Here is a 20937-nt window from a genome sequence, read left to right on the forward strand (position 1 = left end):
TATGGTAAATCAAGGCTTACTGGTTAAGAAGCTACTACTAATCACAACTATGGTATCTTAGCTATAGAAGTGGTGAAACATGATTAGTGATATGTATTACTGAGTTCTGTAGCATTTAGAGAAACAACACCCTACGTAGAAAGTGTGTGACATACAAAGCAAGTGCTTGTTTTGTCTTAGAAACATGACTAGTTTAAGGTTGCTGACCTTTACATTAATGTTTTCAGTTCCACATAAATTTAAAATTTGGACATAAGCTTGGTGTTAAATGCCTTGTGAGGTACGAATCACGGTCATCAAATTTACATTCTGAAGTGACTATTACACAGATAAAAACTGTTGCCCGGCCACGTTGCTGTGGTTGTTAGCCATTCATTTATCAACATTACAGATAACAAATATGGAAGATAGAAAAGGTAGGGTTTTTTTTTCCCCTGTATCTTTTTCCTTTTTTTTAATCTATCTGTAACACATCTATTTTAATTTGGGTTAGGTTTCACATATGTGTGTCTTGAGATTCTGTATCCCTTGAACAGTGAGGCATTCATTAGCAATGATAATAAGCAAGAAAAAGAAGGAAGACTTACCAGCATATTGAAAGAACTACAATTTGGAATATGGCTCTCTTAATACTTCCATTTATGCACCAAAGAGAATGGAAAAATGATAGAACCCCATGGTTCTTCATTTACCAGTCCTCTTGGCTTTATAGAGCAATCCCAACAGATGGTGTGGGGCAACTGTTGAACAAGACAACAAAAAGCAATTGAGAAGGAACTCTGAAGGGAGAAAAAAAAAAAGGCCGTTTTCTGGAGAAAAGAAACCCTGTTGCATGTTTAGGTGACTTCCCATGAGTTGTGCAGAAGTAGCTCGATTAACCATGGAAATCTTATTTCAGTACATCATCTAAAGAAAACCACTTCTTTTGCTGGGATTGCCGTTCAGCAAAGGAGACTGCTTTCTGCGTGCATGTGAGGTGACACACATTGATATTGTAAGGAATCTTAGACAGATTGACTCTGTCAAGGGTGTGAGCTCATATCTTTTTTTTTAATAGATAGTCTTTTTATAAAACATTAAAAATCACTAGAGAAGTTACTTATGCAGACTATCCTAGAGGAAAAAAGTTCAGAGTACTAGAATGGAATTTAGAAGTCACTGAGTTGAGTTCATGCAATTTTTTTTTTTTCAAAGTTGCATTCCTAAATACGATTTTATAATTCAAATGACGAATAGATATTCCTTTAAGATTTTTCACTGTAGCATCTTAAAAGCAACTGCAGTTTTCAAGTTTTGATGTGATTATAATGTGAAAAAAATGAGAAGCTAATTTGGACAAAACCCCCAAACTAGTGATTATCATTAGTTATGCGATTCATTTATTTGTAGTATGGTTGTGATACTGATATTATTTTGGTGGCTTGACATGCACAAAGAGATTCCTTGTTTAGTAATAAACACGGACAAAGATGATGTGGTAATGCATGAAGATCAGGTTTCCAGGTGGCTAATTTTAGCTGCTTTTAGTGCAGTTGATGTCAAGGTCATCTTGATTTTCCCAAGGACCTGGTAGACTAGCAAGAACTTGTTATGCTCTTGAGGCATACGGTACTTAGTATGTGCATCTTCCTGCAGGTGTGTACTACTACCAGTGGAAGCAGAAGAATCATTCAAGGCATTGCAGTTGTAAACCTTTAGCTTTCTATTGTTAGACTAGTTAGGGTCATAATTTAGTTCCTAGTGGTAGCTAGTGTTTGGGTGAGTAGATCCACAAGTGAACATAATTATTTTTAAAAAGTGCTTTATATAATTAAATCAGGAATATGTGACTCATTCAGATTTCAGGGAGAGGCACTACCAGTCCTTAGAGTATATCAAGAATGGGTGCAACTCAGGAGAGATATTTATTTAGTCTTAAAGATTCTGTGCACACACAGATTGAAAGTAATATTCCTCTACCATGAATGGCCATACCTACTGTAAAAAAGGTGTTCTTACAGTAGAAGCAATGTTTTACTTACGAAACAGATAAGGCAGGATTTGGGAGGGTTTTCTAGGAGATCGAAGTTTTTTCTACGTTAAACTTACTTTCGTCTTGGGGCTTCCTTTGTAGTGATATGCAGAGGATGTGAAGAAACTATCAGTTGTTATGGAGCAAATTAAAACGGGTTTAGGCCTTCAAGGGGAAAAAACCCAACGTCTGTAAGCTTGAGGACAGTGATTTGTCCTTGCTGTGGGAAGTACTGTTATGTCTGTCAAGGTCTTCAAATACATGTCCTACGCAACCCACAACAAAATGTTGGAGAAATGCCTTTCTATGAAAAGCCTACTCAGCAGACTACTGCTAGCTATTGGGAAGACTGCTGTCATGATTCTGTCTCTCAATATTGTCTGGTAACTTGATTGCTTTTACATTAGTTTAATTCAGATACCATTCAGACATGTAGTGTACCTTCTACTCCTGCAAGACAGCATGTCAAGTTCTTTTGAATACTGCTGAAGAGAAGATGCTCCCCTGGCTGCTGTGAATCAGGGCATGTGTGGGGACATCTGCAGCTGTTGTCACAATGTGTTCCACCCTTAGTATTTTTTAGGGCTAGCTCTTCCATGTGAACAGCAGTATGGCCTATACCTGCTGCTGTTAATGGCTCTTGCAGGCAGCAGCAGTAGTATGGAATTGACATGATTCCTGCCAATTTCCCTGCTGGCCACAGGATTGCGGGGAGCAGCGGGGAACTGACGGGAGGCTTGTTCGTTGCACTCGGCTGCTGCTTGGCAAAGCTATTAGCAGCAGCAGATACCCTGGAGCTCCCCCTGTGCAGACTCAAGACAACATTACATTGGCTTAGGTTCAGTTATATTTGGATGATTATCTTTACAACCATGAAAAATAAAAACATATTTTTCCAAATAAAATCTTCAGTTTTTAAATATGTGGCTGCCTCAGGGTCTTCCTTTCCACCTTTCCCTATACATTCGTCAGTTAAGAATTTCTTTCTTACTGCTGATAGATGGATTAGGTTTGTAAGCCTCTGGCAAAAGGATATGCACCTTTAGGATGTTTGATCTGTGTCCCCTCTCAGTAAGAGGGAGGGGTGTTTCTGGCTTGGCAGAACGCTTTGTCCTTTTTGTTGTAGATGCAATGTAGTTTTTGAAATTGTTTTTGGTGTGCGTGATGATTTATAACTGTTTAACTATTTATAGCCACATTTTTTTTGGAAGCATGAAATGATTATCAGAATAAAAGACCTCTGCTGAATTAGATGATTTTTGTTGCTGTAGTTGCTAAGTACACACAGATACTGTCCTCTAGTGCAAGCATGTTTCTGGTTCTTCTAATCTCAAAACACTTGTGTTGCTTTCCAGTTTTGGTTTTTGTTACAATGGTGACTTCCTTGATGAAGGTTTCATTACAGCTTTATTTAGCTTAGAATGGCTGGCTGGTGTCTTCCTGCATCTTCATGAATGTCATTTCCATATGGTTAGAAAAGTCATAGCAAAATTAAAAAAAAAACGTTCTCGGTTTTCTAACAAATAGCTTACTGTTTGTGCAGTGCAGGAGGCAAACAGAAGCAATAGTATAGAGCAAGAAGCAGAGGGTCAGCCTGAGGAATTAAAACATACAGTAGCCTCATCCAGCATATTCACAATTCTACAGTAAGAAAGTAGTAAAAGTTGTTGAGGAATAAGTTGGGAAGCAGCTTTGAGCTCTGAGGAAATGTAGCGTAAGAAACTTTGTTTTAAAAGTAATACAACATCTAGGAAGATTATCGAAAAAGAATCACGAAAAAGCCACCATTTCTATATTGCCCACTCAATTATTAGGCTTTTTTTGTTTATTTCTGGCCCAGGAATGTTGAAGAACATACCAATTTCTTTTCAAAATCCGCTAACCAGTAGGCTTTAGTAGGATTGGCTTAGAGCTGAAATTATATCAAGAGTATATCAGGAATATTTTTCTGTTTAGCTGATCTCAAAATGTGCATTATTTAGCATTTTTACTAAATTATTAAATAATAACGCTAAAAGATAAATCACTGCAATTTGTTATAGATACTGTAACTGTAATGTAGAAGCATCTTGGCTAGAGTTCTCAAAAGTAAAATTAAAATTTAGAAATTGTCCTTGTGATTAAGCTGCATATTTACAGAAATATCTTTGAATTTAAGTGGTATTGTTAAGAAAAGAATCCATTTAATGTATTAGTACCACTAGTATTTTCAATGGACAATGAACTTAATTTTGAAATTAATCTTAAATGGAAGTGAAATTCTGATTAAATGTAAGGCCTAATCTTAACAATCTCAAAATCCTTGCAGTATTTTAAATTTTCTGTGGAAAAACACATATGTATCACAAAATAAAAGTATAAATATGTATTAAGCAAAACAGAAGTCAAATCCTGATCTTTCTTCGTTCTTCTTTAATGGGCTGCTGAGAATAAAGGGTATTGCTAGGATGGAGCTATGCTGTCAAAAGCTTCTTGTTTTTTTAATAACCTTTCAAAAAAACTGATCCTATCTTCTTTTTGGTTTTATTTGATATGTTGACAATACTCACCTGAAAACTTGTCTGATCTTTTAAAATAGCACTTTAAAACAACCTTGGAATGGAGAGGAGTTTACCATGTAGCTGTGTCCCATGTAATTGAGGAGATTTTCACCGCAAAGCGTCCCGTAGGTCTGGGCGGGGAGCAGAGGGATAAAATCAAGTTAAGGAGTTCTTCCATTTTCTGTAGGAGACAGGGAAGTCTGTAAGCAAATGCTTATACAGTCACTGTTGCTAGCTTATAGTAGTGAATTCAATGTTAAAAAAAAAAAGATTAAAAAGTATATGGGAGAGCAAAAGACGTTTGAGGCCACAGACTCAGATTTTAGTCTCCATCCCCCCGTGCCGTCCCCCGGCCCCGTTTCGATGAGAGGACTGGAACTGCAAAGTTGCCATGAATTGAAGTCTAAGATGGAAAAATGCTTAGTTCCCACGACTTTCCATCCACGGAAGAAGCGTGGGCGGCAGCGCTGCAGGAGGTGGAAGAGCAGGAGTTAATGCCCGCACCACAAGTAGGCAAGAGCAGTCCGTTGGGGGTTAAACTGCGGAGTCTAATGGAATAATAACGGGTAGCACCATCTGCTGGCCTACTTCCGCAGAAGAGTCAGTATTTTTAACGACATCTCTAATATTCATGCTGATGCATTTTGATGCTTTGTGCATTCATTTCTTTCTGTGCTTTGTTGGAATCTGGCTATCTGCTTACAGCTGTTGTTGAAACCCCGCTCTGGAGGGAGGCAGGCAGCCCTCGCCGTACCTGAGCTGGAGGATCAGTGGATGTGTGCTTGCCAAGGGAGGAATATGTTGATAAATCACAATGTGTGTTTGTGGAGGGTTGTGCATATCTTGGCTGCAGCTCGCTAAATAGGCCATTTAGCAATCTTCTTTCAATGCTTTTCTCTTGAGCACTGCCTGGGGTGCTGAAAAAGCAGAGGGCAAGCCTTTGTCTGACGCCAAAAATGTCTTCAGTGAAGAGGCCAAGAGGAAGGGTAAGTGAAAGCCTGAATGAGTGGGAGGAGGAGGGGTTCTTTGGGCTAAAAGGCTAATGGGATTGAATAACCTTCCTTATTACTGGCTGCTGCTGCAGGAGCCGTGCTGCATCGCCATCTTGAGCTTGTTGCTGTTTTCTCGAGTCTTGGTTATTTGTTATAGCCTGTAGGCCTTAAGGTGGCATTTTAGAGAGTGATCCTGAACCCTGCCTCCTTCCCGGTGCTGCAGCGCTGCTGTTAGGCCTTCGATGAGGCACGTATAGAAAATGTATCCAGTGAAGTGCACTGGATTTGGCCAGAAAATGCGTTTGGAAATTCCTGGTGGCTTTTCTTCATGCTGTAGGCAGAGGCGCATTTACGGGTGAGAACGTAACATAACTGTTATCTGCTGGGGTTTTTGTCTGTTTGAATAGGAAATTCTTTCCATTCCTCAAAGGGGAAGGGGGAGGGGAGGAAAGCAAAAACATGTCTTCTAGCCTGTTTAAAGAGAGGCTGATAATCTGAATATTGCGTTCTTAGTGTAAACAACTCTGTGTCTATGAAACGGTGATTAAAAACCTGAAAACAAAAACAAGTTACATTTTCTAACTAAGGCACTGACCTTACGGTGATCTAAATAAAAGAAATGCTGTTTGCTGATCTTTTTATGACTATAGAGCTGTGTAATTTTAGTTTTGGTTTTATCTTTTGTCTGTTTTTTAATCTTGATTTTGTTCGAGCATCTGTTCTGTTTAACGCTCAGTTAGTCTTGTAGATCTTTCGTCGTCTTTAAGGTATCTGTGCTCCTGGTATCTTACCAAAGGTGAAATACTGATGCTGTTGTTACCTTCGGGAATTCTTTGCTTTTTCAGATTTTATGAGAAGAACATTTATTGGAGATGTTGGAGGTGTATGTCAAATGTATGGGAATGCTTGAAAGGTTAAGGATCCGTGTCTCTAACTACAAGAGGTGGAAATAAGGCTAAGAGAATTTTAGAAAGATTTTTTTTTTTTAACTGATTTTCAGTACGTGGATTGGTTGTTTAAAACCCACAATTGGTGTAGTTATTCTGAAACCCACGCCATTCTGTGGTATAAACAGAATTCCTTCTTTTTTGTGTCTGCATGAGTCCGTGCCAGTTTAATTTTTTTAAATGCATATCCAGATCAAAAACATTTGCCCTTTTTCTTTCAAGAAATGTTTATATTCTTAAAATAAGGTGGTTTTTGTTGTGTGTTTTTTTGTTTTTTTTTTTTTTTTTTGTCTCGTGCTACAGCCTCCTTCCTCCAAGAAGACTGATGGTTCAGGATCATATACTAAGTTGCAGAATACCCAGGTGAGGGCAATGTCTGAAAAGAAGCAGAAGAAAAAAGCAGACTCAGAAAGTAAACAAGAGAAGGCAAATCGCATAATATCTGAAGCGATTGCAAAAGCAAAAGAGAGAGGAGAGAGAAACATTCCACGAGTAATGAGTCCTGAAAACTTCCCCAGTGTTTCAGCTGAAGGAAAAGAGGATAAGAAGGGTAGAAAAGTTAAATCCAAACCAAAGGACAAGGAGAGCAAAAAACCGAAAACTGGTGCCTCATCCAAAATTAAAGAGAAAACAAAAATTGGGTAAGTAGATGAAAATGTCTTCTTACTTCACTTCAGACTGTAAATCCCTGATTAAAATGAAAACTGCTTACTGATAATAAAATGTTCTCCTCCACTGCCTACACAAAATTCTTCCTGATCAAGTCCATGTGTGGACTCTCTCATTCAGGAACAAGAATGCTCTGTTTTCTCTTTAGATAAAATCATTGTAGGACTGTCCTTTTGAAAGGAATTATTTTAAATTCATATCCTAAACTATTCTATACTTTGAAGCATAGACAAGACCAAAGTATCTTTCATCTGGTGTTGTAATCAGTTCTGACTCCAAATTAAGTTTATCTGATATTATAAATGCTGTCTTTATCGATTTTGGCATGTATCTTCAATACAGCATGCATGATAAACTGCATAGGAAGAAACTGGAAGCTTAATGAACTTGTTAGCAAGTGAATATTCTTGTAGATATCACATGTATCAAAAGTAAAGTGCGTATTGGGAAATTTGTATTCTAAGCACTTTGTAGTCTTCAGCCAGTTTAATCTGCCCTCATAAAAATTTTGCAGACTCAGCTGGGTCAGGCTGGGTGGGTACCTTGGGGTAAGGAGCTTTCAAAAGATGTTACATGTTAGAACGCTCCAAGGGATTCAGTAGGTGGCACGTCTTCTGACTCTAGAGCTAACCTAGTTCTCCTACATACTTTTAAAGGAAACTGTGTAATATCCAATGTTAAGTATGTCGGTCAGGACTTGAAATGGAAATCTTAGCTATAGTCTGATTTTTATTTTTCAAATCAATGCTCTTTTTGCGGTAACAGAAATATTAACTGGCATATTTCTCCAAATTTAAATGTCTCATACATATGTATATTCTCATGTATATGGAGCAGAAATGAATGTTCTTTTAATCAGCCCATTTCTCTGCATTTTCTTTTTTTTTTTCTAGATATCAGTGCTTTTCTTACATGTTTGAAGTAAACAACTTCCCTGAGAAGTTATCCTGTAGTATAAAGGTTACTGCTCTAAACTCAACTTCATTCTTAACCTGGACTTTCATGGTCTTCATTTCTTTCTCTTCTGTTTATGGGTGGGCATGTGAATGCTGCTCATAATACTCCATAGCACAATGCATAGTGCTTCCTTTTCTTTTTTTTTCCCCATCTTGTTTCAAGTGGGATTTTGGATATGTACTTCCAGAGTTGATTTCACTTTCATGTTTCTGAATTTACTTGTTTTCTATAACAGACATTTTGTGTGTCTATCTAATCAGAAAACTTACACAGTGTTGTTTAGCTAGTGTCAGTTTCCTGAAGCTTTGTGTGAATTGCCCTTACTATGCTTTTTATTCATTCTTATGGATAATTAACAAAACCTGGCAAAATACCATCCTTATGGTATACTACATAGTTCTCATATTTTTACTGTTCTTAATCAGAAAACTGAAATAAACTGTTGCCTTTGATTTATACTTCTGCATTCAGTTTTCTGTTTTCATGAAATGCTTAGCTGGGCTCATCAGTTAGGATCAGTTTTCAAGATTTCATAAGGCAGTGCCAGTTGAGAAATAGACTTTCTCAAACTGTGTTTTTAACCATGCTATTTGTGCTGGATCCACTGAAGCTGGTAGACGGACTCCCACTTAATTAAGTATGGTCAACTTTTCATAATTTTGCATTGAGCTGTGAAGGTTTGCCTGCCCATTATTTGCCACTCTAATCAATTAATGCCCCGGTAGCACTCAACGTTAACTTAATCATGCTGCCAGGTATTGCTTTAACTATGTAGGACACATACCTAAAGATTTAGCAGTCAGATCCTGTTAAAGAGCAGCGAAGAGAGTCTTCTAGAGCCACTTATTACAGATTTTACAGAATTTCTATGTATTTTCATGGAGTGCAGTAAATCAAATGCTTTGAAGCATCCACATACTTCATTTTTGTATCTAAACAGTTTCGTGTTTTATATTGTGTTAGCACTATTTTATATTATTTATATAAATACATAAAATATTAACTGTTTAGCAATAATATACTATGGTTGTTTTGAAGAGCAGTAACTGCAAGAAGGCCTTGATTTTTTTTGTTCTAAAGAATAATCTTCCCGGACTGTTTTCTATGCACATGTAACTAATGGCTATACTTGTGTTTTCAAAGGTTGTTTAAAAAATTGTGTGATTAATAAAATCTGTTTTATTTAGAGAAGAACAAAATTAAATCCAATAACTAATAAGAGTTTTAGAAGGCTAAACAACTCTTCTAAAGGTTTCTTCCTGTCTTACATTCTTAGGAAAATACTACTTAACGAATCTAAGCACATCCTGGAAATTACTGTTCTGTGAAAATAGGATTGGGGTTTTGAATTTGTGGGTTGCTACACTGGTTTTCTCATTTATCTTAAAATAAAACAAACTCTGACTGAACCTTGGGAGAGCATTTTACCATATAATAAATAATACCTTTAGAAGACAAGTGCTTTATTGGGCAAGAAGAGGAAGGGAGGACCTCAATTCTATTACAACTTTTGGTTTTCTCTTGGAAATAAGGATTTTTGAGATCTGTTTAAAATTGTAAGAGGAAAATTACTTTTTTTTTTTCTTTTTTACTCAATAAGGAGAAAAACTTTAAAAAATAGCAAAGTTGTATATATGACATTGCTTGCCATTTAAGCAGGAAAGAAAACCTGAAGACAGTAAGAAGTTCCCTCATGATTAAAAAGATAAATAATTTCTAACTGTTATAAGCTCTTATCAACTGTAGTTCTTCTACAACCAATAAAATCATGAGTAAAACTTTACAACCAATAAAGGTCTACAGTGTAAAAAGAATAAGTGAAGTATACGTTTTTAACAGTAGTGGCGAATTTGTTTGAGTGCATCTGGCGTTCCTTTTTAGAAGGAGTTCCACTATGGTATGTCCATCCCAGAGTAATATCTTTCTTTTCATTTGGTGTTTTCTGTAGCAAACATGTTCAAATTGCAGTAATTGTTAAATATGCTGATTCAGTTTGGATTCTGAGAGCCAAACTGGTACGGGAGAGGGTGTGGAGTTATGCGTGTTTGAGAAGATCTGAAGTCAGATTCATGTTTCAGGTGACTCCTGTTTGATTTGCAGGCTAATAGGGAGCTGAAAGAGCAAAAACTACTAACAAATATATTGATTTTTTTTTTTTTTTTTGAGAAGTGTTTGGAGAATGGTATTAATCTGATCTTTCACATCTCTGCTACTGTCAAACGTAGCGTATCCAATATAAGCACTGTACCTTCCCTGGTCCTGCACTCAAACAGTAAACTCTTACTTAGATTGTGATCATAAACTTTGCTGGGATCTTACAAGGGTCCTGTCTGTCAGCATATCCTGTGTAGCGTGTCTTGTATTGCTCTTGAGGAGGATTTGCAGAGATACACAGTTGTCCAGCTGTGAAAATGAAATACTTTGCCTCGCGGATCTGGCAGGGCTGGAACACTAGCTGCTGAACAGACCTTGATAAAATTGTGTGGTAGCCATTAATTTAAAAAAAAAAAAAAAGTGTGCTTTTGAATGTAATACAGTACAGCTTTTACTGAAATTGAGTAGCCCTCATCTAGGATCAAGATAAGTTTTAATTACGGTATCTTAATTTAGGGAATTTAGGGGACAGGATGATTTTTTAAGTTTGGGGGTTTTTTTTCTTTTGCTAATTAAACATAATTGGTATGTCTTTGGGGGCTGCATGTTAACTGTTTACATTTTCCTTAGTAACTCCTATGAGATCTACACGTACAGAAAAAATTTATAGCATGATTCTTTTCAATTTATCATTGCTAGTTATAAATTATTAGCAGTTACTTTCTAGACAGGCTGTAGTTTATTTCTAAAGGTGGGGTTAAGGTTTGTAATCCTCTGACCTGTTGAAGTCATAGAAATAATGCCTGTTAATTTCAGTCAAGTGGTTTAGAACTCGATTCAGTGATTAGTAAAGTTTCTCTGCCATAAGCATTAGTGAAGATAAATGATTAAATTCTTTTATTACCAAGAACACTAAGCGTATGACAGAAATTATTACAAGTAGAAGAATGCATGTGTGATGTAGTTCATGTTACCAAATGAAGTAACCAGTTAGCTTTATGCGTTGATTACCGATAAAGTTAATTCTTCAAAATTAACTTACTTTACAATTTTTCTGAGGACTGCAGAACCACTTTTCGTATCCTGGCTATTTACCAAGGTGCACTGATGTTTAGGAATCTATTTAAACCCTTAATATTTTTGCATAGAACTTATTTCCATTTATAAGCTTTTCTAACTGATTATAACTCTAGTTCTTCCATTTAAGGTGATGCATATTTAAATTAAAAAGTCTACTTCTTACCACTTGATATGAAGGATAGAAGAATTATGAGTTTGTGAACATTCTGTGTTCAAAAAAGTAGATTGGCATTTAGGTTTTATAGCTCTCAATGTATTCCCACCTACTCAAATATAAAATTAAATATCATGGCCCTGATGAAAAGCAGCAGCTCTGCATTGGTGATGTAAAGGACAATATCAGTAGACTACATTTAGGAAATTTTTTTATCACCGCATAGTTCAAATAAATAAACGAATTCTCCAAATCCTAAGAATGTGATTTACAGAAGTTCGATTCAGGGTGGTAGTCCTTAAGTTCAGAACTGTTTCCTGTTATCAGAAATGGCTGTATTGTTTCATGTGCTAAAAGAACAATGGTGGATTTTTCTTTTAATTAACCCTTAAATTATGTAGTGATGAACCCAGCAAGTCCTATGTGATCCTGTTCACTACTCAAATGAGAGAATGTTGTTGTTGCCTTGAAGTAGGTCTCACATGTACTGTTCATAAGACAGAGCATTTTTAGGACCCAAGACCCTGACAGAAAATCTGTATATGATGCTTGTTGATAGGATACTGTTAAGATGGTTTGAAACCTTTGTAAACTCAGTTAGCAACAGGAGACATGGCGACAGGGTTGGAAAGGAAGCGATTTGCCTGTTAACGCTGATCCTGTATCATTTCAGTTTAAATGCATGGAACTTGAAGTGAATTTCCTAGAAGGTGGACATTGTGAGTTGTCTTTTGTGTTTTGTGTAAGTCACGCAAATGTTGGCTAATAGATCTATGCTCAAAGGGAAGAGATCTCACTGAATCTTTTTTTCTGTTAGATCTGTTACATCATAAACTTCTGTCATGATTAGAAATGGCACACAAATTCCAAATTTGATCATCGTTCTGGGATGTCTTTGCATGCACCGATCTGTGACTCCTTGGTGAAGTTTTCTCTGCTCCCAGATTCTAGTTTGATGCATAAGTTGGGTCTAAGTGACACAATCTTAAGTTTCTACTGAAAAATACATGAATGCAAAATAGTTTGGTCTTACCAAATAAATAACTGAACACTTGTTTGTTCTCTTACATTATTATTCCAATGTTGTATGAGCTTGAAATGGCTGTTGGTTCTAGTAAGACTGTAGGAGTGTTTTAAAAATCTATGCACAATCCAAAAGTTATTAATTTGAAATATAACTGGAGAAGGAGACAGTGGCTAGTATTAGTGTGTTAGTATTATTTATTAAACATACGCTGAAAGGATAAGAGCTACTGTTTTTGTACAACCAATTTAATTCTCATTCCAAGAGGATATGCTATGTTGTCAAGGAAATACCTACTTTGTATTTTGCTAATAGATAAGATTTTTAGCTGAGTTTTTAGTGAGAAAGAAATACTAATATTAAAATATTTGGGAGGTGGCTTTGGACACTAATAATTAAGTCACTTGCTGTTTCTCTGTTTTGGGAAAATTGAAGTGAAATGATGTCTTAAAGGCATGCATTGAAGGCCAGCAATACTTATTATTTCTTACATGCCTAATACATATTTGCTGTTTTTCTTTTCTTTCCTCTTTAATACTTCCCCATGTTCACTATTTGGAAGGCTTTGAAAACTGTTCTTTATAACTTTAAAACTGTTCAAAGTGCTGACAACTCTTTCGTCACATTCTTTGCTATCAAACAGAAGGGGTATGGGGCAAATTCTTGCTGGTTCTTAATTTATGAGAAAGAAGTTGCGATGCTCCTCAAATAGTGGTTCCTGGTGGTCTTGCTGATACTTTAAGTCTTTTAGTTTTGTGGACCTAAACCATGTTAGGAGTCTTGTGCTAAGGATCAGAAGTAATAATGGCTCATGAGATGGCTTCTTTTTAAACTTTTCCATTGGTATAAGCTTCTCAACATCTTTAGTTTGTAGTTATAGAAGAAGGAAATATATGTTGAAGAAATCTACGCTGTCTAATTGTTAAAGTATTTCTAGATGTTATGTATAAGATACATTTTAAATTTAAAAAGGCAAGAGAAAGTGAAATTGGAATGGAGTCTAGTGATATTATTTATTCTGTGTCTACAGTGTGCTGTTTTCTTTTCATAGAAACAGCATAGATAGTTTCTGTTCAGAACAGTTTGTTTCAGGGTGGAAAAAGGGATTTTAGCCAAGGATCTTTATGCTTTCATGCAGATCTACGCTAATTGTTAGAGTATTTCTAGATGTTATGTAGTAAGATACATTTTAAATTTAAAACGGCAAGAGAAAGTGAAATTGGAATGGATTCTAGTGATATTATTTATTCTGTGTCTACAGTGTGCTGTTTTCTTTTCATAGAAACAGCATAGATAGTTTCTGTTCAGAACAGTTTGTTTCAGGGTGGAAAAAGGGATTTTAGCCAAGGATCTTTATGCTTTCATGCAGAAATTTATAAACTGGCAAGAAAACTTGCTCTCTCAATGAAAAATTTTCACAGAATTGATGCAGTTTACAAGCTTCTGAAAATCATTGTTTTCACATAGCAGATTTTTTAGAATTTTTTGGCCAAAATATGAGCAGATTGCACTTTTACTAATAGAAATGCGTGACTTTAGCACCATACTGCCGTTCAGCAACTTCTGATAGCAAGGAGCATTGTGGTTCTGGGCACTGGATCAGAAAGAAGTGAAACTGTGCATTTATTCCTCTCATTGGCACCATATCCATGTAGAGGAGGAAACATTCTGATCTGAAACGTGTAGAGGAGATGTTAAGAAAATTTCAGGGAGATGCTTGTGAAGAGAAGTACTGGGGGTAGGGAATACAAGATCAAGATAAGACAAAAAAGCTGACAGAGAAATGGAATATTATGTGTAAGACTGCAGGGGCGGAGCAAGAGGTGAACACAACGGGGGACTACAACTACAGAGAAGGAGAGTAAAGATGTAGCGAGGAAAGATGTAGCTAGAGCACTCTAATCACAAAATAAGCCCATGTTCTGAAACAGAAAGTCCTTAAAATCCTCTGTTGTTCAGTGGATACCACTACAACCCATAGTAAAATAGTCATTGCCTTTCTTAATATTGTGCTTCTTGAATCCAAAAGGAACCTGAGCCTAAAATATTAGGCAGTAGTGCATGAAATGAGGATGAACTATGGTTTCACGGATACAAATGCTTAACATAGCAACATGCATTTATGAAGCATTTTAATCTACCATTTCACAAAAGAGGATCAGGATTTGGAATAGGTTGCTCAGGGAGATATCAGCCCTGAAGATAAGCAGAACTTGACTAGCCTGAGCATACAAGAACTCTGAAGTTGGTTCTGAGTAGGGACCAGATGTCCTCCAGAGACCCCTTCCAGCTTGACTTATCTCAACACTTATTTGATGAAAGAACATGTAGTTATCATTTTTCTTCATTGTTAATAGTCATCTTGTTCATTTGAAAATCAAAATGTGTATCACATTCACAATCGTCTCTACATGCCATACATGCATCAGGCCTTTAATGCCTTTGCTCCAAATCAAAGAGGAGACTTGGGATCTTATTTATTGGTCAAAAAATAATAACTTGCAAATTATAGCATGTGATTTCACTGGATTGAATATGCTTTATGTCCAGTTATTTCAATGAAAAGATGAACAAGGAACAGGTACAGGTCAGCACAGCTTGTTGCACTTAATGACATATGGGCAAAGTTTAGAATAGAGTGCATGCCCAGTTGAGACCAGAGTTTCATCTAGCCTGGTATCCTCTCTCCAGCAATGGCCAGAAGCAGATGCAATGAGAAGAATGTAAGAGCAGGGAAAACATATATGATACTTCTTAGTATTTTCCCGAACTCCAAAGATGCAAACCAGGAACTTTGAGAGATAGGTACAGTTTCATGAATTTACTGGTCTTCCAAGAAATTCTCACTCATAAGTTATCCCTTTAAATCCATGTTAAATTTTAGCATCCACAATTCCATTTAACAACAAGCTTAGAAGTTCAATCACAGTGTGCCTTGTCTGCATCACTTTGGAATATATTAGGTAATTTTACGTTGTTATTATTTGACAAGTGCTAATGTAACACTTAAATTCTATGAAACAAAGTGAGATAAAAATGGAAAAAGTGGTTTATCCAAGTCCATTACCAGAAAGAGTCCTACTGGACAAATATCTGAGAATGCAACAGTCTTAAGAAAAGGAAAAAGAATCCTAATCAGAGATTGAAAAGTGAGGGGGGGAAAAAACCCCAAACTACTCTCGGAGACAGTAGGAAAACCAGTGTGTTCATTGTTGAAATTATTTCCTGCAATTATGAAACATTTCTAAGTAATAATTACACGGGGAACACCTAATGAAAAGCAAGGACTTGAGGACCAGAATTTACTTTTGAACAAGCAGATCTGTGATTATGTTTACTGCAGCTTAATTTCAACATGCATTCGCCAGTGCCATTCACTTCATACTAGAAGTGAAAAATATGGGAGTGGAAAATGTTTTCTTTATTTTTTTTTTAACCTTTCCAGTGAACATACCTAGTGGCTAAATACTGAAAACCAATGAAAATGTTCATTGCTTTTTAAAATATGCCTGTAATCTTTTGTAAGCTATGTTGCTTAAACTATCCATAGTGTTTTGGTAATTTAAGATTTTCATTTTCTGTGTGGACTGTTAGTTTGGACATAATAAATACGTGATAGTTGTCTTATTTGGACACTTGCAAAGAGAAATAAATGAGATACAAGTGTTTCAACCACTACCTTCTCATCAGTGGTTTTTCAGGTGGCCAATATACTTGATGCTACTTTGGTGTAAAATAACTTGTATTGTCTATATGAAGACTCAAGTTTTGTGTTTCATTTGTTCTGTAAAATGGCAAAAGAGGCTTGTATGCTGGAACAGTTACCTCGTTTTCTGTTACACAGATGTGATGATTAAATACTGTATAAAATACATATTATAGGACAGCTCTTTATCTGTGATTTTATTGGAGAGTTTGTCATCAGTCTGCAATTATGCCACTGAAAACATATTTAAAGAGGAGTATTTGGCACATTTCAAATATGTAAAAAGAAATATTTTGACACCCTTTAGTTAAGAACAAATCAGATGAATTGGTATCATGATTTACAGCATAACCTTTAAATCTGAACAAAGAAATAATTGGTGCTTTTTCATTAGAATTTAACTAACTTATTCAGCACAATGTTGGTTCTTAACATATCCTGAGAGGTTTTAAGATTTCTTACAGATAGAACTACTGGGTTTTGAATACCGCTTCTCTTTTTTTACTTTTTTTTTTTTAAAGGGCAAAAAGGAGTCATGCAATTACCTCATTTTTACCATTGAATGACTTATTTAAACATAGAAATTTTGCATGTTAGACAGCTTTGAATGATTTTAGATTGTTGTCCATAGCTAATTTTTTTGAGTAAAAATAAGAGAAGATATATTTTGCAATGATAAATTGTTTATGATAAATCTTCTGCTGTTGTCGTCTGCAGATGGTATTTTTGCTAACTTTGTGTAGTTTACTATTGTCAATTAGTTTAAATGTTGGATTTTCCATCTCTCTTACTCATTTATAGATCTAAAATATGTATGATACAGCGGAGTTTGTGGTAGTAAGGTAACTGCTTGCCTATGGAGAACCTCAGTAACAGTAGTAGAAAATACTGTCTACTGTAAAGTTTTAGCTTTTTGTTTTGAGACATATTTTTCAGACAGTGGTGCTTCCTGAGTTTTATATTGAGAAGAATACGGAAATTGCTAGTGGATGTGGTGTTATTTTTAATCTTAAAGTTAAGTAGCCCAGTATACGGCATTCACTTAGATGTTGGGGTTTTTTCCTAACAGAAAGCTAATCATCACGCTGGGTAAGAAGCAGAAAAGAAAAAATGAATCTTCAGATGAATTGTCTGATGCTAAGCAGACTCCGCAGCGGCCATTGAAAGATGAAGATTCACAGGTAAGTAGTGAGCATTTTTCCCGTTTAAATTTGTATGTGTTGTTATTTCTGCAGGTCTTTTTTCCCTTCTCTCCAAAAAGTTATACTTCTTTTGACACAATGACAGTTACTCTCTCACTACTTGTCTATCTCTCATAGGTAGAACCTTACATTATCAGCTACTTTTCCCAGTTGAAAACCAGAAAATCTTACAGGCTAGAGTCCCCTTTCTGTAATAGGACATCAATGCCTTGCTTGTGTCGGTTTCATTTCAGTACAGCGGTCCATAGATCTGAGACTGTAAGGACTCACCTATTGAGCTGGCAGTTGGACCTGATCCTTGCTTTGTCTGACTTCGTGGGGAAAATGCAGAGATTGCCTAATAGAAGGGACATTTGTCAGTGAAACTGGGTTTTTGAGAACATTTAAAAGGCTTGTTTCAAACGTTACTGTTTTTTCTAAGCTTTGCTTCTGTAGAAATGGAAAGAATTGATTTCTTGCAGTGTTGGATTTGGAGGGAGCAATGATCAATATGCTGATAGGTTCTAGTTGCTTGTGAAATATTTCTGAAGGAAGTGCCAGATCAAGTATTAAAGTGGTGGAGTCATTCCCTTGAGGAATATCTCCTTTGTAACTTACTTTCTGCAATTTTTTCATAGATTGCCCTGGTATAATAGTAGCATAGCTAATTATTTAAAAAGCTTATGCGCAAAGAAGTATGAACTGTTTGTAAGAGATTATATCCTGTCTATGCATATGTTAGTAGCAGAATTATAACTTTCTTGCTTTTGGGCAAACTCCATTAAAAGTAAGGTTGTATGCTGGAAGTGCACATGTTTTTATCCTGTGGCAATTTCATCCACAGAGATGAAATCAATATTCAAAATAAGGTGGTGTTGAGTAAAAATTAAGTGCATTATTTGATGACAATGTCAGAAAACAATTATGAGAAACTGAGTTGACCTTTAGTATTTCACAGATAATAATGCTGGGGGGAAAAAAAGGATCAGAAGCCATTTCCCAGAATGACTTTTTATTAACTTAAGTGATAGCTTGTCTTAGGTAAAGGTTACCTGGAAGGGAACATGAAATTATTTATTTCTCAGGGAATTTGTCTTGGTATAGAAAGTCCATTTAGTACACTGAAGGAGGTGGAAGCAGGTTTGGTAACTTAACCAATAGTGTTCTGTAATCAGATAGGTATAAATTTGTAGGCCAACAAATATAATACAAAAGACTGAAGATCGTTTCTTTTTTCTCATTGCTTTTGGTTTTTTGGATATTTGATTTTTAGCACGACAAGGGTCATCTTCAATTCTAGTGTGGATAAACAGGGAGTATCATCAAATCGCATGATCCTGGTGTGAAGGGAACAGAGGGTAGAGATAATAAGGGGTGGCATGGGATAATAAAAAACAGTACTGCAGAATGTCACAGCACTGCCCCGTCTATCTTCGAAGGAGTTTGCGAGAAGCATAGCAGGAAAGACATAAGTTGCTTTAATTCATTAATTCATTCGCTCTTTAGTTTTCGAACATTTTAATGATTTTCTTTTCCTATTGTAAATAGCTGTCTATTTCTAAGCTCTGGGGGACAATTTTAGGTCTTTTTTTTACTGTGACTCATTTTGGATGCTTAGTTTCACAGCAAGTGTCTTCCTTAAATACATTGATATATTTCTTGGAAAAATGTCTTGTACTGCTTTATTTTGTGCCTTACACCATTTGTTTATGACCATGCTTCTCAGCTCAGGGAAATACAAAGTTTTTTTCAAACAACTCAGGTTATATATTAATATGTTGGAGAACATACGTCTGTTGACATTTTGTTAATCACTTCATACCTTAAGAAAAGACATAATGAGAAGGATTGAAAATGCCAGTTAATGCCTCCTTAGGTTTTGAAAAATTCAACAAATACTTAATGAGTATGAACCTGGTTTTTAATCCTTCTTTTCCTAATTCATACATCATTTTGCATTGCTCCTATTAATAGCTGGCATTTAAAAAAAAAAAAAAATTATATTTCTGTCAGCAAACTATTGTTGATTTAACTGTAATGTGACATTTTATGTCACATTAACGTGTCTGTTGAAATCTGAAGTTTCTTTTTGTGCTAATACCCCGCACACACTCACTTTTTATTGAAGAATAGCTAATCTGGCTACATTATTGTGGAAAGCTGATTGAGTAGTTTCGTATGTGCACTGTCCCAGCTTCTCCAGAAGAATGGTGATGCCCATTCCTTCATTTTTACTCTATATGTAGTGTTACTACTCTACCTTACTAAAATACTTAAAATGTAGTTGTTAAAGTATAGCTAGGTCTTTTACCAGATGCCAGCCAGACCAAGGACTAAATTTAACAGTGAGGAAGAAAGTTCCTGTGCTGCAATCTTACTGTTACTTAATATCTGCTCTGCAGAAGCCAGTATGACCACAGGATTTTGGTATTTGTTCTATTCACAACTTGTTCCTCTCCCAACTGATTACTACAGTGTATTGCAACCAGCAGTGGCTTTTCTTAAACAAAAATACGCTTTGCTGTGTAGCTCAATATAATTAATTTATTTTATAGATTGTTTTACTTTGCTGATTTTGTTCTTGTGATGATCAGTTCTCTAAAGCAGATTGCAGTGTTTTCAAATGTTAGTTAACTAGTTTGATTCTGCTATCATTATTTATTCAATGGATTTAATAATTAATCTTATGGTTAAATATGCGGTGTCTCATATATTGGTACTGAGGGGTGGAAAGGATATGCAATATCCTAATAATCTAAGTATTTGAAACTTAAACAGTGCATGAGAAGGAATTATTTTCGTAGACTGAACTTTATTTCTCCAACTGGAACTTGTTGTCCTCAGATTCTTGCAGAAACAAGAGTGGAAGATTAGAGAGATAAACCGCAAAGTAAGCCAAATGCTGCTGTTAAACAAGCTTGATTAAGGTGGAGGAGAAAACAAATACATTAAGAAAGCCACAAACTTCATTAGCCATCAGATCAGACTTCATCAGCAATCTGACCAATATGGTCTAATGAAAATATTTGTAATTTTTTTGTATAGCACTGTTGTTTAGTAGAGACACTTCAGCATACTTTGTATCTTTCACATAGATTCTTGAATTGGACAGTAACACACTGCTGTTATACTGTATTATGAAATTGCTGTTGAAATACTCATGCTTATGGGAGATCTGTTATATATCAGCTTTGTTCGCATACTGAAAATACTGTTCCATGTTTGCTTTTGAACTCTAAAAATAAAAGTATCAAAAGTATGAAACAGAAAAAAAAATTGATCAAAAATAGTATATGGCTACTTCTGTTCCTCTGTGATTCACATGCTTCATGTTTTCTATCAAATGTTGGCCTTTGGTTTTAGATACAGCTAAAGTACTGCTTAGAGTGTCCCAAAACTTGCAATTCATGTTGGAGGAAGTTTTTGGTAAAACCTCTATTTTTATTCTCCTGCATGCAGAAGAGAAGATCAAATCGTCAAGTTAAAAGGAAAAAATATGCTGAAGAAGGAGAAGGAAAACAGTCAGAAGAAGAAGTTTCTAAAGTTTCTGTGAAAATCAAAAAGAATTCTGCCCCTTTACCT

The 20937-nt window shown here is 35.8% G+C and overlaps 1 protein-coding gene across 1 annotated transcript in view; it reads left to right on the top strand.

Moving 5' to 3' along the window:
- The window catches only part of CHD9 (chromodomain helicase DNA binding protein 9), a 91759-nt gene that overhangs the window by 28933 nt on the left and 41889 nt on the right, over window positions 1–20937 (top strand). Inside the window, 3 exon segments of the mRNA XM_009586096.1 lie at window positions 6794–7131; window positions 17244–17355; window positions 20815–20937. Of these exon segments, the coding sequence (XP_009584391.1) occupies window positions 6794–7131; window positions 17244–17355; window positions 20815–20937 (573 nt within the window).

Source organism: Fulmarus glacialis, unplaced genomic scaffold, assembly GCF_000690835.1.
Source record: "Fulmarus glacialis isolate BGI_N327 unplaced genomic scaffold, ASM69083v1 scaffold25409, whole genome shotgun sequence".
Lineage (NCBI taxonomy): Eukaryota > Metazoa > Chordata > Aves > Procellariiformes > Procellariidae > Fulmarus > Fulmarus glacialis.